Source organism: Mobula birostris, chromosome 21, assembly GCF_030028105.1.
Source record: "Mobula birostris isolate sMobBir1 chromosome 21, sMobBir1.hap1, whole genome shotgun sequence".
NCBI classification, from domain to species: Eukaryota; Metazoa; Chordata; class Chondrichthyes; order Myliobatiformes; family Myliobatidae; genus Mobula; species Mobula birostris.
In genome coordinates, this window is record NC_092390.1 from 39066551 (window position 1) to 39093865 (window position 27315).

At 42.1% G+C, this 27315-nt stretch overlaps 1 protein-coding gene across 6 annotated transcripts in view; it reads left to right on the top strand.

Annotated features, from left to right (window-relative positions):
* The window catches only part of cpeb3 (cytoplasmic polyadenylation element binding protein 3), a 112377-nt gene that overhangs the window by 726 nt on the left and 84336 nt on the right, over positions 1-27315 (top strand). For 2 of the 6 annotated variants that reach the window (XM_072239343.1, XM_072239348.1), the window contains exon 2: positions 1222-1991. In XM_072239343.1, coding sequence (XP_072095444.1) covers positions 1233-1991 — 759 coding nt within the window. In that variant the 5' untranslated portion in view covers positions 1222-1232. Of the gene's footprint in view, positions 1-34; positions 56-258; positions 280-934; positions 1035-1221; positions 1992-27315 lie in introns of those variants that run through there. The other 4 variants (XM_072239346.1, XM_072239347.1, XM_072239345.1 and 1 more) reach the window with 4 other exon arrangements.

Below are 27315 nucleotides of genomic sequence, written 5' to 3' on the forward strand. Positions count from 1 at the left end.
AACATGAATGTTGATACGAGTTGACAATGACCTTGAGGGTTTGGCGTTGCTGACGGTAAATAATTATTCTGATTAAAAATGCACGTGCATGTTAATTTGGCGACGTTTTGATTTGATTGCTGATTTGCATAGTACTCATTAAAATTTTCGTTTGAATAAAATGCCGGAGATCATATTTTACTGATCGTCACTTTGATATCAGTCTTTTTTTGTATATAATTTGTCCTTCAGAAAGTAGAATTAAGAGTTGTCCAATCGTCGCTTGGCGTGCAATAACATGTAAACCAAGGAGCCATTTTATATATTTAAAAAAATTAGTTAGTGTGGGTAAATATACTGTACGAGAAACGACAGTACGCAGGAGATTTTGAGACATTGTAAAATCTCATCGCGCTTGGGGTTGGAAATCTAATTCGTGTCAATACAGTAATATGTAGAAATGAATAAAATGGACAAGGTCATAAGTTACGTGTCAAATGAGGTTTTGCTGTTTTAAGAGCGGATTGTTCCATTTATTTTGTTGTGAATTTGTATTTTCAACGGGCAGCTTATTCTTTTAACGTTCCGAGATAATTTTGGTGCAGAGCAGGCTGTTGTTTACCCGATTTAGGCAGGTTTTTCTTTCGGCATCTCTTCTTCCCCACCCCCTTCCAGTTGGTCAGGGAGTTTAAATAAAATGCAGTATAGTGCCCACAGCTGTAACTTCGGATATTTATTTTAGATTGCCTATGCGCCAGTGACAAAAATACACCCACTGGATTTTGCTGGATCGTAAATTTAATGTTAGATCTTGAAAGCGATCGGGCGATTTAAATTTTAAAATGCATTTTAACCTTCTGAAGGACGCAGTACTATTTATTGACGTATGTAAATTAGCAAAGGGCTTTGAAAGCTCTTGAACAGGAACAAGAATCAGTTTCACATTGCGGGTGAGAGCTGAAGTTCCGGTGTAAAGAAAGACGTGGCGAAATTGGTGAATATCTGTGCCCGCATCCCAAATCTCTCATTCCGAGGGCAATCCAGAATACGAAAGGGTGAAGCCGCTCCTCCTTCTTTCAAAAAGAGAACTATTAATATTGTCCCCACCCCCACCACCCCTCTGCTAAATGGGGGATTACAGATTTGCTTTACAGTCACCTAGCAATAATACAGGATTTTCGCCGGCGCTGGAGTACCAGAACACAGCTAATAATAACGCGTCTTTGTTTTTTCCTGTTTCAGCTCCGCAAACCATGCAGGATGATTTACTGATGGACAAAAGCAAACCCCAACAGCTTTCACCAAGGTCAGAGCAAAGCACCGAAGCCGCAGAAACCCCCAAATCAGAAGAGAGCCCCGTGAGTATAAACGTCCCGGTTTCTGCCCAGAATAAAGAGAAGGCGCAGATGGAATCGCCAATTTTGCCCGGCTTGAGCTTTCAACCGCAGGAACCTGGTAACTCCTTGTCCCCTTCGTTCAGTACATGGTCCACCGGCACCACCAACACCGTAGATGATAGCTTTTTCCAAGGGATCCCGCCAGTGAACGGGACGATGCTGTTCCAAAATTTCACTCACGTCAACCCGGTTTTCGGTGGCACTTTCTCGCCGCAGATCGGTCTGGCTCAACAGACACAGCACCACCAAGCCGCCCAACAGCAGCAGCAGCAGAGGAGGTCGCCGGTCAGTCCGCAGGCTCCCTTCGCCCAACGCAGCGCCTACAGCCACCAGCCCATCATGACAAGCAAACCTTCTTCGGCTTGGAACAACCATCAGAACACTACCTGGAGCACTGCCCCCAACCCCTGGAGCGGGCTACAAGCCAGAGATCCCCGGCGAGCCGTTGGGGTGCCATCCCCACTTAACCCCATCTCTCCGCTCAAAAAACCCTTTTCCAGCAACGTGATCGCCCCTCCTAAGTTCCCTCGAACTGCACCCACACTGAACCCCAAGTCTTGGATGGACGACAACGCCTTTAGGACGGACAACAACAACGGCATGTTGCAATTTCAGGTACTGTAATGCGTCCTCGAATATTTTCTTCATTACCAGATGTACAAAAGACGCGTTAGGACATGACCTTCACAGCCATATTGTCGTGTCATCTTTAATGGGACATGGCATTGCAGTGAAAATACCGCATCTGTTCTTTTCAGCTATTCAGTTACAAAGATCAGCTCATATACACCCTCAGTTCATATGATCATGCTCTTGTCACTGTCTAACACCAGGGTTCTTTGTGAACCCATATTGCCCCCCCAAAAATTGGCTGAAAAGCAATGGGCCCGCTTTCAGCACTTGTTTTAATTATGTAGCGTTTTCATGGTTGCCAGCATCTTTTGATTCGTATATAAAATTGAGATTATCATTGTTCACTGGCTGTCTAAAGTATAAGAAATAAATTTTATAGTAGAATATGTTAATTCTGGACAAATCTAACAACCGGCTGTTTGCAAGAATTAACACTGGCCAAGACTGTCATCTGGTAGGCCCCTGTTGCGGTCAGTGAAGATTACATTTATTGAAGAATCCCGAACGCGTTTATTTTTTTCTAATTCATTATGGCATTATGGCGACAGATGACCCTTTTTTTTAAAGGCCGCTTTGTTTGGACAATTGTTTTGACGTCAAACATTTGGGGGCGGAGCAAAATCCCTGACCATAAAGTATTCCAATTGTTATAAAGCAAAGGGACACTCGTTTACAGCTTCTCACGTATTTGCTGTAGTGTTTGTAGCATGCAAAGAGAATGCTGAATATTAATTACACATTATAAAAATTTAAAAAACAAATGCTTTCTTTTTATCCTATATTACTGTGGTTGGACTTCTTGTGTCATGTCCTTAGTTGGATATATATATATATACACACACACACAGACACACACATCTATTTACATATTTGCACACTTTAAAAGAAAGGGGCACAATAATTGGGTCAGAAGTTTGACATTTTGCTGGGAGGATATCCTTTATTGTGAGAGTAGAAATTAATTACCATATGGAAGAGAATGACACTATAGCGCAGAATGTGAACAAATATGTCAGATTTGACATAGCATTTACATGTTAATGGAGCATTCAGAAGGCAAAGGGCCTGAAGAATGTAATGTTGTATGCCATTGGAGATAGCAACTATTGCTTATTATGTTGCTGTGTGATAAAGTATTATCTGGTGACAAGATCCATCCAATTCCTAGCTGCTGGTGTATGTTTCATAGATTGGATATGATCTTTGTGAGCCGACAATGACAAACCCATTTTTTTCATTGATTTCAAATTATAATGTTTGTTTCCTCATATTTTAAATGAGTCCAAAACCTTCAGTTAGAGGTTTATGAGTGTGCAGTTTCGGAATAGCAAGCTGACCCTAACAAAATGACATTACAGATTGTAGTAATGGAGTTTGCTGTATGCCCGACCTCAGTAAATTATTTCTGATGATTTTCAGCACTTTTATTGTATTTCGTCAGGGTAATCTGAAATGTTTTTGCATAGTTACTGAAAACGGTGTGCCCAGCAAGTGGTGTTATATTGTATGTATTGATATACAAAGCCAGTTCTGCTCAGTGATGTGAAATGGAGGCTGAGGGAATGGAAATGGAGACCATGTATCGGTGTTACAGTTACATAGAAGTTTACCACATGCTGATTAATTTTTATAATTAAATGTAGTGCAGGGTCTGGTTTACTGTTTTTTAATTCACCTATGGTAACCCATGCTCAATTTAAAAGCCTAGCTCATCGAACGTTATATGCATTGAAATACATGCATTGTGTGCAAGATTAAGATAATTTCTAGACAAGTTTTTGTTGAATTCATTAATTAATGAGACAAACAAAAATGCATATTTGTTAAGATATACAACTTGATTTGTTTAATATATTACATGTAGAAATAATTTAAAGTGAGGTTATTTTTAAGTCAATACATAACATTTTTACTCATAGGATTGTATAATTCAGGGTGTTGACTGTAACCATTTTTCTGTTGGAGGAGGACTGAAATAGTAAGATGAAATCCAGTATTTTTGCTCTAATGCACTGATCTGATGCAGTAAATGCTTATCTTTGGTATATCTGATAACTTACGAAAGCATTGAGGTTAGCAATCAGACACAAGTTATGAATACTTTGTTTCGTAATAATGTGCTTGTGCATCCAAGGAAAATGTAAGTGTTACGAAAACTTCAACTAATATACACTGAGAGTGTATGGATATCTTTTGTCAACATATATAAATGTAAATTGAGTGAAAGATGGTGTGTGTACGCTCAGTTAATTCACTGTAAAGGTTTATAATAAGCTTGATTCAAAAGCCTGCTCCATTGATCCAGTTAGCAGCTATAGATTGGAGCAACATTAGGGCAGATAGCAGTGAAATTTTAATGTATATTGCAATGTCAGAATTCCCCAATATAAAGCCGTTGTCATTGAATTATGAACAAAGCAGGTGACTATAACAAGATGAGAACTGTACGCCCTAGTCATTTGGGAAAAACTCAATTTTGCTGCACCATCAATCAATGTGAGCGCTAATGTATCAAAAGATCTTTGCCTTTGGTCACAATGACTTGGAGGTAGGGCAAATTTATTATTATTTCTAGGTATATTAACTTAAATTGGCTGCAAACCCAGGCAAGAGAGCAAGGATTAGAATGTAATAATTTGCATTCTGAAGTAGATGCATTTTGCTATGTCTAGTTACACTGAGTAGAGGCTACCACAATACAGTGCCAATGGATGTAGGATATCTGAGGAATCCAAGGGAGTCTTACAATTGAGGAGAGAGCTGAGGAAGGATGATACTTGGATCCAGCAGGACCAAGCAGGGAAAATGGGAATTTGGTAGTCTGACTCAAATGAAGATTCCAAGGATGTAGTAAATGTGGGTTGCAGAAATCAGCCACATTTGAAAGCAAAATAAATAAATTGGTTTATTGCCACGTGTATCAAGGTACAGTGAAAAACTTGTTTTGCATGCCGAATATTCAGATCATTTCATTACAACAAAGCAGTGAGATGGTGCAAGGGGAAAACAATAACAGGATACAGAGTAAAGTGCACAGTGCAGACAGGAAGTAAAGGGCAAGGTCATAATGAAGTAGATCGAGAGCCCCAGAGTCCATCTGATCTAACTGGGGAACCATTCAATAGTCTTATAACATTGGGATAAAAGCTATCCTTGAGCCTGATGGTATGTACTTACAGGCTTTCGCATCTTTTCGTATGGGTGGGGTGTTTGATTATGTTGGTTGCTTTATCAAGGCAGCAAGAAGTACGGAGAGAATTCATGGAGGGGAATCTGGTTTCCGGGATGTGCTGAACTGTGTCCACAGCTTTCTGCAGTTTTCTGCGGTCATTGGCAGCGCAGTTGCCATCCCAAGCCATGTTGCATGAGGGTAGGATTCCTTCTAAGGTGTGCTGATAGAAATTGGCGAGGGTCAGAGAGGTCATGCCATCTCTCTTTGGCCTCCTGAGGAGACAGAGGCACTTGGCTGTGGCATCAATATGGCTGGATCAGGACAGGCGATTGGGAATGTTCACTATGTTGGAAATCTGAAAATAGAAACAAAACGCACAAAAAAATCAGTGATGCTCAGTAGGTTGAGCAGCATTTCTGAGGTGAGGAACTGTGTTAATATTTCAGGTTGTTTATCACTCATCAGAATTGCAAAATTGAGAAAGTTAAGTTTCAGGGAGGAGGCAGGGTGGAGTAAACAAAAGGAATGTCTGTGACAGGGTGGAACCAGGGTTGTCTTGGTGATCACATTGCCATCTGGGAGAGCTGGAAACTCTTTTTGTAGGAAGGAGATGTTGTGGGTGCTGGTAACAAAAACATGAGGAACAAAGGGTGAGCAAGTTAAAAGGGCTGGAAGGAAATATTATTAAGGAAAGGAGCAGGCCGACTTCAAGATCCTGGAGGAGGGCACAGAGGGAAAAGGGTGCAAAAGGGAAGGGACATGAGAATAAAAGGGACCCATTCAAGGAAATGAATTTACTTGAGAGGTGAATGCTACCACTGATCGGTAGATGAAGATGAAAGATTAGGTGCTATAAGAGCAAGAGCCGAAAAAACAAGATGGAAAAGCATCTTAAGCTTCAACATCAAAGAGTTCCTGATCCACCCACAGCCCCCTTTTGAACTTTGCTGTGCTCATTCTCTTCCCTTGCAATCTGTCTGTGCATTTAATGGGTGTTTATGTTCATATAGGATGCCACTAGAACAAAATGGCAAGTGTTGTTTGACTGGTGAATTATAATGCCTTGAGTCAGGCTGCCTAAGTATTAAATGCTGCATATAGTAAAAATAGTACACTATCATTTTTTTTTAATATCCTCTTGAAACTAATTCCTCTGTGAGCCTTTTAACACAATTTTCTCCAGCAGTTTAAAATCCTGTCTTAGACACTATTATTATTGTCATGTTTTTAAGTTTCTTTCCCTGTGCGAAGCACAACCTCTCAGTTATAATTTCCATCCCTACTTTTTGCTGACTCCTTTCTAATCTTTCCCGACTTTTTTTTAATTCCTCTCCATCTTCCTAAATTCTAGGCTCCTGCTTTTCCTACCACACCCTTTCCTAGTCTATTGATAGTGATTCTCAGACTCTGTAGTCTGTTCTTGTTTTTTCATTACCCGCTCTTTCCCTTGATACTTGACATCTCTTCTTGCCCTTGGTCTTACCTTTTTCCCTCTTAGCACAATTGCAGCCTTTTTAGTACCTGCATACAAAATTCTGCCGGAGCTCAGCAGGTCGGGCAGCATCCACGGAGAGGCATGAACAGTCAACGTTTTGGGCTGAGACCCTTCACCGGTCCTTTTGAAAGGTCTTAGCCTAAAGTATTGACTTTTATACTTCTAAATAGACACTGCCTGTCCTGCTGACTTTCTCAGCATATTGTGTGTGTTGCTCTGTATTTCCAGTATCTGCTGAATCTCCTGTCTTTAGTACTTGTCTTCCCACATGCCTGTGTCTCTAATTTTACGGGTGAGATCACTCATGGACTTGATTTGTCCTTTGTGACAACTTGCAAGCTTTTCTTTTTTTCTTGCTGTTCCTTTTTTCTCAATGGGTATAAACACTCCATCTCTATTCTTTGTTCTATGTGCCCACTCGCTCTTATCTTGAAGTTCCCTTACTCTGCAGGCTCTGTCAAAGCCAGCCAAATGTGCTGACACATTTTCCATTATTTTGCTACGTTATCCCTCTATGAGGGGTAATGATAGGGTAAATTCAAGCAGGCTTTTTCCACTGAAGTTGGATGAGACTCATGGGCATAGGTTAAAGGTGAAATATTTAATGGTAATCTTAGGGGGAACTTCTTCAGTCAGAAGGTAGTGCAAGTGTGGAATGGGGCTGCAGCAGAATTGGTAGGTATGGGTTTGATTACAATACTTTAGAGAAGTTTGGATAAGTACATGGATGGGAGGGGTACAGAGGGCTATGGTCCAGTTGCAGGTTGATGGGACGAGGAAGAATAACAGTTTGGCAAGGACTAGATGGGCCAAAAGGCTTGTCTCTATTATAGTACTCTACAACTCTATTCTTGCCAAAGTATGCACAGTCTCTTCCTCTCACATATAAAAATCTTTTCCTATGTTTCTGAAATGCTGTTTTCCACATCCTTTACTCTCTGCTCTCAGTCTCACTCTCTTCCATCAATATTTCATCTCTAATCCTCCTCTTCACTAAGGTTTCTATGCGCTCATTTCCTTGTTCTCCCTCACTTTCTCATTTAGATGGTTTTTGGTACTCTACTGCTGAACTCCCGTTCGCTTTCTCATATGCACCTACCAACTCTTGTGGACCCTTTGCTGTCCCGCCCTTCTATTTTATTTTTTGCTTTGACAACTTCTCTGTCATGTCTCTTTTTTTGCTACCTTGCATGCATGCTTTCTGGGGAATACTCTGGATAACACAGGAACATGGGCCTGGAAATCACAATAAGTGCTTGCTGCAAGCAGTGTGCAAACTGTGACACGCCTGCTCATTGCTGTGACTGAAGTATTGGGTGAACATTGCTCATGCTCTTCAGGTAATTAGTAGCCTAGAAGGGAGCAAAATTTGAGAGTGGGTACTGCAAATTGAGAGTAGCCTGCACAAACTTAACCTCCACCAGGGCATACATGGTATCCTTTATGTAATTGTCAAATGGGAAAGTGGAATCCACACCTTTGTGAGGATGGCCTTGGTGGAGGAGAGAGAAAGACGAGCAAAGTTGTTGATGCATGGAGCGTTCTCCTGACATGGAACTGCAAAGGCAATGGGAGACAGAGTTTCGAATGTAATTCCCTAAAGCCTAGCATTGAGTACAATCACCTCTTGTACACTAGCTGATCTTCAGACTGGCTGCCTGTCGTGACGCTGGTATTTGGGGCAGCAATGAAGGTCCTCCATCGCTGGCGGTGCTCAAGGCTTCTTTCATTGTTTCCATAACTTTTCTAACATAAAAGTTGCTGGTGAATGCAGCAGGCCAGGCAGCATCTCTAGGAAGAGGTGCAGTCGACGTTTCAGGCCGAGACATCCTGACGAGGGGTCTCAGCCTGAAACGTCAACTGCACCTCTTCCTAGAGATGCTGCGTCACCAGCAACTTTTATATGTGTTGCTTGAATTTCCAGCATCTGCAGAATTCCTGTTGTTTCCATAACTTTTCTCTCGGTTTTCACTACTGTCCCGGGTGGAGGCTCAGGAATGCCATTGCACTCAGAAGTAGAAGGGCTCTTCATTTCTGTTTCCAGTTTCGATTTACCAGTCAGGGTTGTTAGCCCGGAGCTGAACCCCTGAACCTGGAGGACCAGTAGACCACCCTTAGTCTGGCCTCTACCCTTTGACCTGTTTGGCATACCCTTTGACCCTACCAAATGGTAACAAGCTCTTGGAGGATTAATGTAATATTCTGGCGTTGTATTGCTTTGCACAGTACTCCATACACCACACCCTAATCATTTATATACCAACAACCTATCAGAATAATTACTTTATATCTTATGTTCATATAGTGTACCACACCCACACACATTTAGCACAACTGCAAACTTCATTTTTCAGTTGGTGCACACTCCCAGCTACTCAACAATGACTGCCACGTATCCAGGTGCATTGCGCAATGCTCACCCACATACTTTCCCGTTTGGCAGAACAAAGTGTTGCAAAATAACTGGCTGGAATAGCCAGTCAGCTGGGATCAGGTCCAGATAGGTAACCTCAAGGAGATGATGCTGTCCAAAATTAGAATGGTTGTAACTAAGGCTAAGATGGCACCAAAGGTGAATTGAAAATGATGCTTAGCTGCTGTCTCTGCTTAGATTATGGCTCAGATTTGGTTATTTTTTGAAGTGTGTATGGATGGTTTTAGGGACAGAGAGTGGCGTTTCGGATCAGGTTAAGGTTTATGGACAGGGATGTGGAAGAGTGAGAGGTCAGGCCTCTGCTCTGCATTTGAAATCCAGTGATGTGGACGGGTGATGAAGGACATCCACAACCTAGGCCTCCACTCTGTGCTTGAAGCGACATAGGATATCTGTAATCCAGCTCACCACTAGAATGGGGGTCAATACCAAAGATGAAAGCCTGAAGGTCAATTGGAAATCTGGAAGTCAAAGCCCAATGGCCGGAGACGAGATCTAGAGGCAATTTCTGGAGTTAGAGGACTTCCGTGTGTGTGTGGATGGCTTGGAGGGAGAAAAGGGGTTTGTTTTTCTGTTTTGTTGCTTGTTGTGTTTTGTGTTGTTTTGCTGAGCATTGTGAGCGTGCTATGTGTGGCATGACAGTTGTGGGCTGCCACCAGCACATCCTTGGGTGTGTTTGTTAACACAAATGGCGCATTTCATTGTATTTTAAAACGTGCATGTGACATATAAATCTGGAAGTTACAGACAGTGAAGCAATTAAAACCTCTTCTTTCACCATGTGTTGTACACCCCACTTATTCCGAAATCTATTACTAGCTGCATGTGATGCAAATGTACAGGTCACAACAGAACTCTGCCCTGTTATCTTTTTAAATAGATAAAAAGGTTAAAAGTTGGCGGGTGGTGATCTGGCAGCAGAAACAATGAAGGTGGAGAAACATCTCTATTTGGTCTGACCTCTCAACCAGCAGCTCAGAAATTTTCTGGCAGTCTGGGAAATGAAGATGTGTCAACGCCGAGTGAAGTCACAGTTGAGTTCTGCAATAATGGATTGCAATGAACAATATAGGATTCCATTGAGCATGTCTACAAGGAGCACTGCCATAAGAAAGCAGCATCCATTGCCAGGGGCTCTCAACATCCAGGCTGTGCTCTTTTCTCACCGCAGGAGCTACAGGAGCCTTAGATGCTGCACTATCAGGTTCAGAACCAGTTAATTCCCTGCAACCTCCAAGCTCCGGAACCAGTGTGGATAACTTCAGTCGTTCATCACTGAACTGATTCCACAACCTACGGATTCACTTTCTTGGGACTCTACAACTCATGTTCTCAGCATTACTTATTTGTACTGCAGTTTGTTTTCTTTTGCACCTTGGTTCTTTGTCAGTCTTTGTGTGTAGTGTTTCATTGATTCTATTGTATTTCTTTGTTCTGTTGTGAATGTCTGCAAGAAAACGAAACTTGGGAGTATATGGTGACAATTCAATAATAAATTTACTTTCAACATTGAACATGATTTCAATGGGGCAGTCAGTAGTAGAAAAAGACTGATGAGCACCTGCAATGAAATAATTGGGACACAGGCACGGATACATGAAAGCAGCTTGGGAGTCTGGAGCCAACATTGCCTGGAGCTTGGATCTCCTCTTTTCAGAATGAAGGTGAATAATTTTACATGCATACTTGTGCCATGGCCATGAAACAATACATTATAGCAGCAGCTATAAATTGTTAGGTACCTCCTGCAGTGAAAAGTTCAAGCAATGTCCAAAGGGTTTCGAGGGCCTAACACTGCCTTGTAGTCCTACAATTTGAATTGCAACCAGTTACTGGGAATGTTGAGATGCTACCCAAGGAGTGATAATGGCTCTGGGCCATAGCACATACTGGTTATTTTCTTGGGCTGATACCATTTGCCTGTTTTACAAGAGATAAAAAGCATTCAGCATCTGTTGTTCCAGCATTAATTCTCTTGCTATTTGCAGGTGAGCAGCTAACCCAGCTTCTGCCAATCATGTCAAGAAGGCACCACATGAAGCTGAGTTTCCTGGGCCAATGGCTGCTCAGAGTCATCCCACAATTCCATCTGCCCAGCCTCCACTTGCAAACCTAATCTTCTCCTAGTTGTGCTGCAATTTTTGCAGGAGCTTTGGTTAGGAGCGCTAGGTAAGGAGAAGGCATAGAGAAGTAGGCTTCAAGTATACACAGGGCTCATTAGTTGAAGCAGTCATGATGTTTCACAAACTTCAATGGACAAAGTTGATTTGGTTTGAAACTTAATTATGTACTTTTCTTTGGAGATACAAAACAGTAACAGGCCCTTCAAGCCCAACAAGCCCACACTGCTCATTACACCCATGTGAACAATTAATCCATTAACCTGTACATCTTTGGAATGTGGGAGGAAACCAGAGACCCCAGAGGAACTTCATGTGATCTCACTTAGAATGTACAATCTACTTACAGAGAGCGGCAGAATTGAACCTGGGGCTGGGATTACAGTCACTGGGGCTGTGACAGCATTACACTAATGTGCCCAATGTTTTGTTTTGATTTATATATTTTGAAGTCTGGACAATATGATACTCTGGTGATCAGCAATAGACAGAGACAGACATGGGGAATTGGGTTAATGTTCCTTGTTGTTCAGTCCCATTAAAGAGCTCTTTGGTCTCTTCCTCTTCCTAATTTTTGTTCAGTTTACAATAGAGGTTCTGCACCATATGGAAGAAGGGTAGTTCTACTGAGCTACTGTGCCATACAGGGAGTAAATCTTTGGTTTAGGATGATAGTGTGTTTGCGTAGCAGTATATCTCTTATTGTATGTATACCCATATATGTATGTCTGTACATATCAGAGTTAGTCAAGCAAAACTCTTGATTTTCAAACACCATTTATTGAATACATGCAGAGGTTCAAGTAGCATTGTTATGACAGATTGCCTGAATGCGAATGGGTTTTGGATTGCTAGCCTTTTGTTGTGGGCATGTTCATGCACCAACTGTACATTCTGGCGGTTGAAGTAAATGCAAGGCATCTCTGAGTTGTGATGCAGCATCCACAAAGTGATTAGCTTTCAGTCAATGTCAATATTTTGCATCAGGAAGCCTGCAATGTCTACTTGCTTTGCCGATTGGTCTTTTGCATGGAAAAGTAAGGTGTACTCTGCTGTCTTAATTCAGAGAGGATCTGAGAAACTCCTGAAACAATGGTGTGGAGAAAACTCCAGTCTGGAAGGAGTTGGATTTGTAGATGTTCATGGTCATTGTGATCCTGGTTGCCACTGGCAACACAATGTTCATGACAATGCAGTTTTAGTTCCTATTGGACCATATGGTATATCTTATTATTGTTCTCCTTGCTGAATCTCAGGTATTTAATGCATTGTTCCTTGTTGAGGTAGACTTGGTAGTTATTTTCTTTTAAGGATCCTTCTATCCCTTGTCTAGAAGATCTTACAGTCCTCACTAACCTCTATATTTCACTGTGCTACTTTGCCCTCTCCAAAGAACGGCCATTTGAAATACCAGAGACAAAGAGCAACACGTTACAGAAGCTTTTAAATCAAAAATCAGCACTGACCTTAAACTCCTTGTGCACTTCCTGCAACTTGAAAAGAAATTTAGAAGCATCAAGGGCTAATTGAAAAGAATAAATCAGCAACAGCAACAACCGAAATGATCCTTTTAAAGCAGCACAAGTAAAGTCTTTTTTTGCTGAAAGCTTAATCTTGAGCAGGTGGACTATACGTGGCATTAGTACCATTGTTGAGGATTATTTTGAACGTGTAGCTCTGCTATTGTTACCTGCTGATTGCTGCCGTAATCTTTCCAGCAGGTCCGAGCTGCTTGCAGCATAGTCCTACGCTTCCCAAAATGGCAGATGGCATGCTTCATGGCAGAAAGATTTACATGTGCATTGCATGTCAAATAGGACGCAAATCTGCAGCTACAGCACCCATGGGCATATGCATGCAAATTTTGCAGCTACTGCTATTTGCTCATTCTCTCTCTTCCGATCAAGCACATGCCCTCTTACCTTGTGCTCTCATTTTGAATGCTCCTTTTGATTGTACATTCGTACATTCATTCATTCTTGTTATGGTACAAATAATATAGGCTAGTGCATTACCAATAATTTATTTTAAAGAATAATCGTAAGCCATTTGATAAGCACGGTGCAGTTAATTCCATTGGCAGTATGTTGATTGGGGTGAAGTCGCTTGAATCTTAGGAAGATGCTGACTTGACTAATTTTGGCTGACAAACTGCCAGATTTTAATTGTCGACTTAATTGATTACCTTACTGCTTTTCCAAAATGGGGTTTGAGCAAATCATTGTCCATTTTGTTATCACGTGGTAAGCAACATCATCAGCAGTGAAAGAGCACCAAAGCAAAGTTTTATGTTGATCGCGATGGCTTGGAAAGGAAGTGTTAATAAGTTGTGTAGAATTATTAATATATTGGAAAGATAGATGACCTGGGTCTAATTCTATTGGCAGGATTTTTTTATTAAATAGTTGAACTATGTATATAATACATTATAATATAATATAATACAAGCAGCAAAAGCAACTTTGGGTGTTTTTTTATTTCACTGGAGTTGATACGGAACTTGGGTTCATAGTAGGAGACTGTTGCATAATAGCTGTATTGCAGTTTTGAAATCTTATAAATTCTTTTCACCTTTGGAATTGTCCAGCCATTATGTATTGCTGTGAAACATTTGGAGAACAGTGTTCAATGATTAAATCATCCTTCTTTAACATCTGATTTTTGTTGATGTCTTATCTCTATCCTGGCATTTTCTGCTGTTGCTTGCGTGCATTTTGGCCATTGGTTAATATTTTCCTGGGTGTCTGTGGAAAAACAATTCCTCACGTGCAGTATGTTATCTAGAAAGAATAATAGGTGTTCTTATTTGGAAAGAGGTTCTGAATAAACGTCTGAATTCAATTATTGCTTAAGCAGACCTTTTAAGCAACAAGTGTTATTTGTAGGTACCTCGAGGGAGGGGTTAATATAAATTGTATAATATTATCGATGTGAATTATCAACTAAACTCAAAGCCCACATTTTTCTTTGCCAATTTAGTGGTCTAATTGTGAAATTCTCATTGTCTGATTGGCCCAATAAGAATGTCTAAAATGCATCATTGTTGAAACAAGAACCACCATCATTAGCAATGTATTCAGGTTGGTTTAAGGTGGACGAATATAAATACATAGTCATAGTCTTACTTATACTTTATTGATCCCAGGGGAAATTGGTTTTCATTACAGTTGCACCATAAATAATTAAATAGTAATAAACCAATAATAATTAAATAGTAATATGTAAATTATGCCAGGAAATAAGTCCAGGACCAGCCTATTGGCTCAGGGTGCCTGACCCTCCAAGGGAGGAGTTGTAAAGTTTGATGGCCACAGGCAGGAATGAGTTCCTATGACACTCTGTGTTGCATCTTGGTGGAATGAGTCTCTGGCTGAATGTACTCCTGTGCCCAACCAATACATTATGTAGTGGATAGGAGACATTGTCCAAGGTGGCATGCAACTTGGACAGCACCCTTTTTTCAGACACCACCGTCAGAGAGTCCAGTTCCATCCCCACAACATCACTGGCCTTACGAATGAGTTTGTTGATTCTGTCGGTGTCTGCTACCCTCAGCCTACTGCCCCAGCACACAACAGCAAACATGATCGCACTGGCCACCACAGACTTGTAGAACATCCTCAGCATCATCTGGCAGATGTTAAAGGACCTCAGTCTCCTCAGGAAATAGAGACGGCTGGGACCCTTCTTGTAGACAGCCTCAGTGTTCCTTGACCAGTCCAGTTTATTGTCAATTCGTATCCCCAGGTATTTGTAATCCTCCACCATGTCCACACTGACCCCCTGGATGGAAACAGGGGTCACCAGTGCCTTAGCTCTCCTCAGGTCTACCACCAGCTCCTTAGTCTTTTTCACATTAAGCTGCAGATAATTCTGCTCACACAATGTGACAAAGTTTCCTACCATAGCCCTGTACTCAGCCTCATCTCCCTCGCTGATGAATCCAACTATGGCAGAGTCATCAGAAAACTTTTGAAGATGACAAGACTCTGTGCAGTAGTTGAAGTCCAAGGTGTAAATGGTGAAGAGAAAGGGAGACAAGACAGTCCCCTATGGGGCCCCAGTGCTGCTGATCACTCTATCGGACACACAGTGTTGCAAGCACATGTACTGTGGTCTGCCAGTCAGGTAATCAAGAATCCATGACACCAGGAAAGCATCCACCTGCATCGCTGTCAGCTTCTCCCCCAGCAGAGCAGGGCAGATGGTATTGAACGCACTGGAGAAGTCAAAAAACATGACCCTCACAGTGCTCGCTGGCTTGTCCAGGTGGGCGTAGACATGGTTCAGCAGGTAGACGATGGCATCCTCAACTCCTAGTCAGGGCTGGTAGGCGAACTAGAGGGGATCTAAGTGTGGCCTAACCATAGGCCCAAGCAGCTCCAGAACAAGTCTCTCCAGGGTCTTCATGATGTGGGAGGTCAATGCCACGGGTCTATAGTCATTGAGGCCACTGGGGCGCGGCGTCTTCGGCACAGGGACGAGGCAGAACGTCTTCCACAGTACAGGAACCCTCCGGAGCCTCAGGCTCAGGTTGAAGACATGGTGAAGTACTCCAGATAGCTGAGGGGCACAGGCTTTGAGCACTCTGGTACCGACACCATCCGGTCCTGCAGCCTTGCTTGGGTTGAGATGTTTCAGCTGTCTTCTCACCTGTTCAGCTGTGAAGCCCACCATGGTGGTTTCATGTGAGGAAGGGGTATAAGTCATGAGAGCAGGGTGGGGGACTGTGAGGAGGGGTAGGAGGGGAGAGTGGAGTATGTGTTGGTTTGGGGCTGACGACAGATGACTCGTGGGGGGTGGGCAGGGGCCACAATGTCAAATCTGTTAAAGAACAGGTTAAGTTCATTGGCCCCTGTCCACACTGCCTTTAACTCTTCTGTTGCTAGTTTGCTGGAACCCAGTGATGTCCTCATCCCCCTCCAGACCTCTCTCATGTTATTCTGCTGGAGTTTCCACTCAAGCTTCCTCCTATACCTGTCTTTAGCCTCCCTGATCTTGGCTTTCAGGTCCCTCTGTATTGCCCTCAGCTTCTCCCTATTTCCATTTCTAAACACCCTCTTTTTAGCGTTCAGGATGTCCTTAATGTCCTTTGTTACCCCTGGCTTGTTATTTGAGTAACAAAGGACAGTTCTTGTCGGAACATTGCAGTCCACACAGAAATTGATGTAATCAGTGATGCACTCTGTGAGCCCATCAATATCCTCTTCATGTGGCTCACAGAGTGCCTGCCAGTCTGTCACCTCATAACAACCCTGGAGTGCCTCATAAGCCTCCTCCGACCATTTCCTCACTGTAAATACACTACTGTGTCAGCCCAAGCAGTTCGATCACTCATACCAACAATAAGAGAAAGACAACTGAGATTCCTAGGACACATCATGTGGAAAGATGAGCTAAAAAAATTCACGCACTCTGGAAAGATCGAGGAGAGCAAACCTAGAGGAAGACCTCGGCTTATGTACATCAAAAGCCTAGCCAGGTGGTTACACATCGAGGAAATGGAAGTCATCCAAAGAACGAAGGATAGGTCTATATGGTCACCAACGTCTGCATTGGATATGGTACCGAGACAGACAGACAGACTGTGTGTGCATTTCTAAAGATGTTTTTTTTCTTTTAAAAAAAGGCAAATAATACTGAACATGAAACTACATCTTATGGAAAGTGTTCCGGTTCTGAATGAAGGTGAGCTAGTTCAATTCTTGCAGCAAATACCATGTTCAGATATTACTGAATTTTGAAAGTGCTTCCCATGTTGTCTGCTGCTTGTTGATGCTGACTGGTGTCGTGGGAAATCATTTACGCTTGGTGACTAATGGATCCCTTGTGGTAGCACTTCAGAATAGATGAGAGAATATTTGGAATATTTGATGCCAGCATGAATTTTCCCTAAATTTGCATTTCCTTAAACTGCTGAGGCCAACGGAAATTGTAGGATCCAGATCAGAACCATTTTTGTAAGATATTTTGTTTTGCATTGGTTCCTTAAGTTTGTCACAGCAGGCAGTGGTAGTGGGGATAAGCTCCCTCTACCTATTAAATGCTCCCAATGGCTTGCATCTCAAATAGTTTCTGACAACCAAACCCAGCTCCTAGCCTTCACATGTGACTTAGCTACTAAGACTGGCAGAATTGTTTCTATTGGCAGGAAATGAGGCAAAGGCAGGTTACTGCCACCTTAAAACCAGTCGTTTTGGGCATATGGTGCTCGTCAGTCGTGGCTGGCAGCTCATCTAGGAGAAGTGAAACTCTGATCTCAAAGCTTCTCTGTCTTGTGGCTATACCCACCGATGGGGAAGGCTTTGGGAGTAAACCCTGAGGAAAGATTTGGAGCTGGAGTCACTAAGACAGTCCAATGTTGAGTTCAACGCTGACTGGCTACTCCTGCGACACCGCTGGTGGTGAACTGCATTGGTTCCTGCAGTTCCTTGGGATACATCGGCTGCATGGAGAGGGGGAGCTTGCTGCATGGGCATCAGCTTGCTCTCCATATTGTACTGCCCTGGCCTGTGTACCAGCTTGTGTACAACATGGACAGCTAGGATGTAATAACCATAGTCAACATGGATCACTGGAGGGCCTCACATTGTTTTGCGTCCTATTGTCTTTGGAACAGATCCATGAGCCAGTGTTCACTGAATACAAGAACATAAATAAGAGCAATAACATGCCCTGTTAATTTATTGTATTCAGTTTTCTCCCTGTCATTGCTGGTCTCTTAAATCCTCAAGCCCAGTCTGAGTGTTTTTTTTTTTGCTTTCTCCATGCTTTTAAAGCCATGGATCCATTCATTTGTAATTTTCCTTGCTTTGTGTGTGAAAACTTTTGGTGTGAATTTTAGAAATTAGATGGATGGGAATAAGTGTAGTTTTGTCTCATTTATTTCATGCTGATTCTTGTGGGGGAGCAAGGTGCAAAGTTATGAAGTGCAATGAAAAACGCTTTATCAGGCTGTTGAAGTAGCAATGCAAGTGCGTAAATAGTATTCTGGGAACTTTTACCTTTGCTTTATGTATCATATTCTGCAGTGTTGCCCAAGTCAAGTTGGACAGTTGACATTTGTTCTGGAGCCAGGGATGCATTTTGCATTAAAATACACACAGTTGAAAATGCTGTTGCCAAACAGAGCTATGAAAAAGGGAACTGGAGTTGAAGGATCAGCAGAATTGTTCTGGTGAAACACTAGGTAAAAATACGTAAAACGTAGTCCTGACATTTAGGACCACTGTGATTTTAGTTTATTTTCTCCCTTATGGTGGCAAAGAAGGATTGGTTTCAAGTGGTAACACTACACAGACAGGATTCAGGATTTGGCAGCAAGTGCAAGATGTGGTTTAGCTGCTGAAAGATTTCTAAGATCTTTCAGCAGTGGGGAAGTCAGCATGGAGGCTCAACCTTGTAGATGCACAGGATCACCTTTGAGCTAATAAATTAAATGACCTTTGCTACAGGAAAATGTAATAATCATTTCCTTAGATCCCTATAAAACCACCCCACTTTGTCAATATTTCTGTAGAGTGGTAAAAGAACACACAGCTGGTTCAGCAACAAATTGGAACTTTAAAACTGGCATTTAAAAATTACCTGTCCAAGAAGTTCATGCTGTCTGTTAAGAAGATCTTACTTTTTATTTGAGTTGCCAAACTGTTTTCACCAATTTTTGCATCTGCTGCAAATAGGGCTATAACACTCCATGAGTGTCAGTATTGCTGTAAAAAACTTAACCTTGTCCTTGATAAAAGTTCTACTTGTTCATATTTGGATAAAAAAAAATTCCCCAGATTAGCTGGTTTTACATGCACATTCAATTTTTAAATGGTTTTGAACAGGAAGGAGACAAGTCTCATAGCAAAACACAAATGTGGCATTGGAAAAGCACAGGTAACCATTTGGACCTTTTTTGAGTTCATGGTGATTTCAAGAGTAAAGCAACCATCGACTTCCTCTTAAATGATTGGCACAGACAGAATAGCTGAGGGTCTCTGTGACTTGTCATTCTGATTCTACAGTATAATCTTCTTGTTCAAAACGTCATTCAGCCTAGTGAAGTTTTAGTCTGGAATGCATGCTCATCATCTTGTGTGGGCCCTGAACCCAGAGCAGATGTGACTTAAGACAAGAATGTGAGAAGTGTGTCAGGTGAACTTATTTATGTATTTGCAATTTTTATCTTGGAAAGGAAGCCTGAGATAACAGGCCCAAAATTAATGTTTAATACGGCACCCAATTATGTCAACATTGCAATGTTGAGATTAATTCTTGCTTGCTACCCACATGGGCAGAACCCCTTATACCATATGTCTATATATTGCAAGATTTCCCTTTATCTTTTTTTCAAACATTTATCAAATCTATATAAAGGGGGGATGAACTTATATCTAAGTCTCTTCATGAGAACAAATAGCAATAAACTATTTTACATACTTGAAAAAACAAGGAGTACAGAAATTACTACATGGAGCAAAACAATCTTCCTTGTGCAAATACAGTGGATTCTCGTTAACTGGGACACATTGGGACCAGTACCTTTTGACCCAATTAACCGAAGTTTCATGGAAATAGTTAAAAAGCTATTTAAAAAAAGGCAAACTCCCATTTAAGCAACACACATCAAAGTTGCTGGTGAACGCAGCAGGCCAGGCAGCATTTCTAGGAAGAGGTACAGTCAACATTTCGGGCGAAGTGTTGTGTGTTGCTTGAATTTCCAGCGTCTGCAGAATTCCTCGTGTTTACGTTTTTAAACTACCATTTAACTGAGTTTTAAAAAATTATGTATTTAATTGAGATACAGAACAAATGAGAACAGAACCAAAATGACTGCAGTGCTGTAAAACTGTGTGTTAGTTCCTAATAGTTATTGACGGAGGAATTCATCTGATGTACCCGTTCTGTTGATCGACCATAAATGAACAAAATTAGGTGGGTGGCAGATGGAGTTCATTCCAGAAAAGTGTGAAGTGGCCCACTTTGGGAGGTGATCATGAAGGCAGAATACAAGGTTAACGGCAGAGTTCTTAGCAGTGTAGAAGAACACGGGGATCTTGGGGCCCTGCATAAGTGGATCCCTCAAAGTTCCATGCAAGTTGACAGGGTGGGTAAGAAGGCGTATGGTGTGATGGCCTTCATTAGTCAGGGGATTGAGGTCAGGAGCCACGAAGTGATGTTGCAGCTCTATAAGATTCTAGTTAGACTACATTTGGGGTATTGTGCTCGGCTCTGGTTGCCTCTTTTTAGGAAGGACGTGGAAGCTTTGGAAAGGGTGTAAGGGAGATTTACCAGGATGCTGCCTGGATTGGAGAGCATGTTTTCTGAGGATGGGTTGAGCAAGCCAGAACTTTTCTCTTTGTAATGAAGGAGAACGAGATGTGACTTGATAGAGGTGTACAAGATGATACGAGGTATAGATTAAGTAGACAATCAGAGACTTTTTCAAGGGTGGAAATAGCTTGTGCAAGGGAGATTAATTTGAAGGTGTTTGGAGGAAAGTATAGGGGTAATGTAAGAAATAAGTTTTTTTGCACAAAGAGTGGTAAGTACATGCACTACCAAGGGTGGTGGTAGAGGCAGATACATTAGGGATATTTTCGATTATTAAATAGGCGCATGGATATAAGAAAAATGGAGGACTTTTAGAGGTAAGGGTTAGTAGGTTACAAGGCTGGCATAATATGGTAGGGCCAAGGGTCTGTATGGTGCTGTACTGTTCTATGTTCTTCTGTGTTCTACGGTATGGCTACTTGTGCTAATCACTTGCTTAGGTTAATTATGAATGACTGCAAAATGATTTTCAGCCAATCAACTGGAATAAATCTGGACTCAAGCATAACAAAAGAAAGTGTTACGACACAGGCTGTGGTGTTTGATAATCCAAATTACTCCTAGCATTGTTTAGAGTGAGCTAGTCATTGCACTGTTTCACAACAATAAGCGTATTGTGCAATAATTTACCAGGGGCCAATGACTTGCATGTTTGGCACGTGTCATACTTTGTTGCTTCTGAGATAGAGTTCATGTTGGATATAGGAACATTGCAGAAATGTTGATATCCAGAACCAAAGGTGGACTTCTGTGGGGTTAGTGGGAAGCAGAAGGTTCAAGCATCCCAGTGTTCTACAGAAGGTGGAGATAGGTGTTGCTTAGAAATAATGGAGGAATACTGAGCTGGTGTCAAATTATGTTTGTGAACTTAGTGGCATGGCACCGTTAAAAATAAGGTTGGCAAAGCCAGCGTGGGCATCTGCGAATGTAAAATTTGGGTCCAGTCTCTGCAGGATGGGAGATTGCTGAGCTTCTGGGACAGTATAATAACTATCCTTGAGGCAGAGTATTGCTTATCTCTGTCACTGGCTCCTCCAGCAGATTATGTGTGGCATGGAATTTTGAGGATTTAAAATTCCCAGATATTGGCTGAATTATGGTTCAGATCAATGCAGATTGGGGTTGGCGGTATGAGTATCAGTATTCTGCATGGTAGGATGGCAAGGGGAAAAGAGAAGGTCATATGTGTGATCTCCCCAGAGAAAGCAAGTTGTGTTTTTAATTTGATTCTTACAGGAAGAGAATACAAAAGCAAATAAAACTGCAATTAATGTTTCTCTTAGCAGCAACAGGTGAATAAACAGTTGTTAATTGAACAGTAATTCCAAGTCCTGAAACGGCAGGTGTTCTCATTATTTTCTCTTTGTGTTTGCCATCGTCTCCTTCTGCCTTGCCTTTTTCTGCTTGCTTCCTTTTCTTTGGGATTAAAAAGTAATTTGCAGTTCAGTTGTGAAACCGCAGTTCAGAATGTAATCTCTGAGATGGGGCTGCCACCAGCAGCAGGCACCCATGTTTGCTGCTTCTCTGCAAGTAAGAACGAATCTGATCTTCCCCGGATCTGCCAATGGCTGACTTGTTCTCCGAAGCTATCCGCAGTCTGAGCTCTTGGTACCCAGCACAATGTTATTGCTGTTACGTGTGCAGGCCGGGACAAGCTCCGCCTATGGGGTGGTAAAAGAACATCTGACTTCAAACAAACCCATGCTCTTTGTTGCAGCTGCCAGGGACTTTACATACACCTGATGGTCAGAAGTATTGAAAACGACAGTAGAAAAAAATCTAATTATGAATAAATTCATTCTATAAAATTCAGAAAGTCAGAAGGCATGGGATCCAGGGAAGTTTGACCAGGTGGATTTGGAATTGGCGTGCCTGCAGAAGGCAGAGGGTGGTGGTGGAGGGAGTACATTCAGATTGGAGGGTTGTGACAAGTGGTGTCCCACAAGGATCTGTTCTGGGACCTCTACTTTTCGTGATTTTTATTAACGACCTGGATGTGGGGGTAGAAGGGTGGGTTGGCAAGTTTGCAGATGACACAAAGGTTGGTGGTGTTGTAGATAGTGTAGAGGACTGTCAAAGATTGCAGAGAGACATTGATAGGATGCAGAAGTGGGCTGAGAAGTGGCAGATGGAGTTCAACCCGGAGAAGTGTGAGGTGGTACACTTAGGAAGGACAAACTCCAAGACAGAGTACAAAGTAAATGGCAGGATACTTGGTAGTGTGGAGGAGCAGAGGGATCTGGGGGTACATGTCCACAGATCCCTGAAAGTTGCCTCACAGGTGGATAGGGTAGTTAAGAAAGCTTATGGGATATTAGCTTTCATAAGTCGAGGGATAGAGTTTAAGAGTCGGGATGTAATGATGCAGCTCTATAAAACTCTGGCTAGGCCACACTTGGAGTACTGTGTCCAGTTCTGGTCGCCTTGCTATAGGAAGGATGTGGAAGCATTGGAGAGGGTACAGAGGAGATTTACCAGGGTGCTGCCTGGTCTAAAGAGTATGCATTATGATCAGAGATTAAGGGAGCTAGGGCTTTACTCTTTGGAGAGAAGGAGGATGAGACGAGACATGATAGAGGTGTACAAGACAATAAGAGGAATAGATAGAGTGGATAGCCAGTGCCTCTTCCCCAGGGCACCACTGCTCAATACAAGAGGACATGGCTTTAAGGTAAGGGGTGGGAAGTTCAAGGGGGATATTAGAGAAAGGTTTTTTACTCAGAGAGTGGTTGGTCATGGAATGCACTGCCTGAGTCAGTGGTGGAGGCAGATACACAAGTGAAGTTTAAGAGACTACTAGACAGGTATATGGAGGAATTTAAGGTGGGGGCTTATATGGGAGGCAGGGTTTGAGGGTCGGCACAACATTGTGGGCCGAAGGGCCTGTACTGTGCTGTACTATTCGATGTTCTATAAAGCTCAATCTATTATAAGTTTTCAAAGAAACTCAGTTAAAACAAAATGTTTGATTTACTAATAATTAACCCTCCTTCGCAGCTTTTAATGGCGTGAACTAGCTGATACTAACCACCCTCCTCCATCCGTCAGGATTGGTTCTCATCCTCAACAATTCCTCCAGCTCCTCCCACTTTCTCCAAACTCAGGGGGGTAGCCATGGGCAGCTGCATGAACTCCAGCTATGCCTGCCTTTTCGTTGTCCACGTTCTAAGCCTTCTCCAGTAATGCTCCCCAACTCTTCCTCCACTGCATTGATGACTGCATTGGTGCTGCTTCATGCACCCATGCTGAGCTTGTCAATTTTATCAACTTTGCCTCCAACTTCCACCTTGCCCTTAAATTTACTTGGTGCATTTCTGACACCTTCCTCCATTTTTTTGATCTCTCTGCCTCCATCTCTGGAGACAAGCTGTCTACCGATATCTTTTATAAAACAACCAATTCCTGTGGCTATCTTGACTATGCCTTTTCCCACCCTGTCTCCTGTAAAACTGCTATTCCCCTTTCTCAGTTCCTTCACCTCCACTGCATCAGTTCTTAGGGTGTGGCTTTCCTTTCCAGGACATCAGAGATGTCTTCCTCCTTTAAAGAACGGAGTTTCCTTTCCTCCACCATTGCAGCCCTCGGGCATCTGTTCTCACCCTATCTTCCTGCCACCTTAACAGTGATAGGATTTCTCTTCTCCTTGCCTACTACCCCATGAGCCTCCGCATCCAACGCATCATCCTCTGCAACTTTCCCCATCTCCAAAGTGGTCCTACCACCAAGTACATCTTTACCTCAACTCCTACTCTCTGCTTTCCACAGGGATCGCTCCTCCATGATTCCCTTGACCTAACTGTTCCTCCCCACTAATTTCCTATGCAGCGCTTATCCCCATAAGTACTACATTTGCCTGTTTACCTCCTCCCTCACCTTCATTCAGGACCCCAAGCAGTCCTTCCAGGTGAGGAACACTTCACCTGCAAATCAGTTGCGGTCGTCTACTGTACCCAGTTCTCCTGATGCGGCCTCCTCTACATTGGTGGGACCCAATGTAAGTTGGAGGGGGGGGGGGGGGCAGCTTTGTTGAAAACTTTCACTCCATGCACCAAAAATGGAACTTCCCAGTGGTAAAACATTTTAATCCTGATTCCCATTCCCATTCTGACAGCTTGGTCCTTGGCCTTCTCTTGTCCCACGACGAGGCCACCCTCAGGGTGGAGGAGTAACACCTTGTACAGTATTCCATCTGGGTAGCCTCCAACCTGATGGCACGAACATCGATTTCTCCCTCTGTTTAAAAAAAAGTTACCTTCCCTTCCTCTTTTCTTCTATTCCCCATTATGGTCTCTTACATCTTCTCACCTCCCCTGGGTCCCCTCCTCCTCCTCTTTCTCATATGGTCCACTCTCCTCTCCTAACAGATTCCTTCCTCTCCAGACCTTTACCTTTCCCACCCACCTGGCTTCACCTCTCTAGTTCCAGCACGTCCTCCTTACCCTCCCCTCACCTTTTTATTCTGGCATCTTCCCCCTTTCTTTTGAGTCGTGAAGAAGGGTCTCGGCCCAAAACATCAACTGTAAATTAATTTCTATAGATGCTGCCTGACCTGCTGAGTTCCTACAGCATCTTGTGTATGTTACTGATCCTATGGCTGATTTCACTGGAGACAGGTTCAACGGGACAGCTTGCCCAGCATGACTGCTGGGACATTGCAGTTATTTAATAGCATGATGTGGGGCCCCATGGGGAAGCCAAATCTAGATGTCTGGTTAGAAAATCCCCAATACAGAGCAGGCAGGAACCTTGGGCATGGGTCCTGAACTTCCCTGGCATTTATAAGGGTAAACACCAGCAGCTTGCTAAGGGATTGCCAGCACTTCCCTGCAAGTTACAGTTCATGTTTTCACATAATATGGAAAAACTAGTAGCTGCACCTGAGTAAAGATGCAGTTTAACAGTACGTTGGATAAACAATAATTGTTTGACTTAGAAACAAAGTCCAGTAGGTTCAGTAACATCCTTGTTCCTTTTAGAAAAAAAAACATTCTAAATGTATTTTGTAACTTGTTTCCACAATGTTCAGAGTAGTAAGGCTTGGTGTAAGTTAATGGCTTGCTTCATCAGATTGTTCGAGAAGAATTTAATTTAACTTCCAATTTATATGCTTGAGAGGGGGCGAGGGGAATCAGAGGGCAGCAAGTGAGGTTCCTTTTGTTGGCAGCTACTTTCACTCTGATTAATTTTTGCATTATTGTTTCAGATAAAAACGTTTTTAAACAAAAAAAATGAAAGAATGATAAGACATTTCTAATGCTTTGAAAGGCTGCTTCAGGTTATTAGACATTTTATTTGCATGGAGAATTTCAATTACTACATTCAATGTCAAAGTCAATTTAACATCAAAATATGTATATGTTACCATATGCTCCTTTAAGATTCATTTTTTTGCTGGTATTTTGCAGGAAAATAAAGAAATGTTAATAGAATTTATGAAAAACAATCAATGTGTAAAAGAAGACATATTGTGCAAAGGAAAAATAATACTGAGGACATGAGTTGTGGAGTCCTTGAAATTGCGTCTGTAGGTTGTGGAATTAGTTTAGAGTTGTGATGAGCGAAGGTATATGTGATACCTTTTTGTTAAATGTTTCAGAAGCTGCACTTCTGAATGGTTTTCAGGTGATTTCATGTGGCAAGAACTGTTCATCCGGAGAGTATGGAGTGGTGAATTGCCGAAGGTGTTGTCTTCATTTTTCCTGCTTTCAACATGTGTAATTGTCTGGCCAAAGTTTTTTGCCTGATAACCAGGATCACCATATTCTGAAAATAAATTTACTTTAGTGGGTTGTTACTATGTGCAGACTATGAATGTAAAGGCAATGGTGGGTACTAGAAAAACTGTTCATTAATTGCAAAGACTGGGACATCCAAGATGGTGAGACGATCACTGCATAAATGCTTCTCCTTCCTTTGTATTCAACTTGCTGTCTATGCTAATTATTGCACCAGATCGTGCTGGCTTTTGCTGGTGGTTCCAAACACAACCACTGGCATTTAGCTGTTCAAACAGTGGCTAGTCCCAGATTCAGTGTAGGCATTGACAAATACAGTAGTCTGGGGATACAGCTGCTGAGTCCAGTCTTCTTGGCATTCCCCAGTACTACCCTGCTTAGTTGTTCAATCTAGATAGCATTGGAGGTTGTAGAGAAGTAGGAGGCTGGTTCTTAAATATTTTGTTTCTACTTTAATATTTATAAATGCTTTTTTAGTTATCTTAATCTTTTCTATTTTAAAGATGTTTTGCTTTTAAATTTTAAATGGCTTTTAAATGGTTCTGAATGTCTGATATGAAGTGGAATTGGCTTGGCTCTGCTTTCCACTTCCTGGTAAAGTAAGAATGGGGTGTTGTTGTGGTGGTGGTGGAGGCTACCACGATCATCAGCCCTGAGCAGGAGGGTTGGGCCAGCAAGATCAGGCCATATAAGTTTCCATGCCCTTGGTCACCAAGAGGAAGTTTATCTGGTTATTCTATTTTCACTGCAAAATATTTGTGGCACAGATTTGGGACCAGAAAAAGCTCTTAAAGAAATGAATAAGTACAGAAATCGGAACTGAGGAATCTTGCACTGTCCTTCATTTAACTGTTAATTTACTTGGTCTTCACAGTGGTCAGAGATAGATGGACTCCTCATTAATTTGTGTCTGTGATACTGCTGTCTTACTTATAAATGCATTAGCATAAACTTACCTTTAAAATAGCACTTGGAATCTAATTCATCATTTTGATTTTGTGGGAACATACTAGAAATATGCTCTGACAG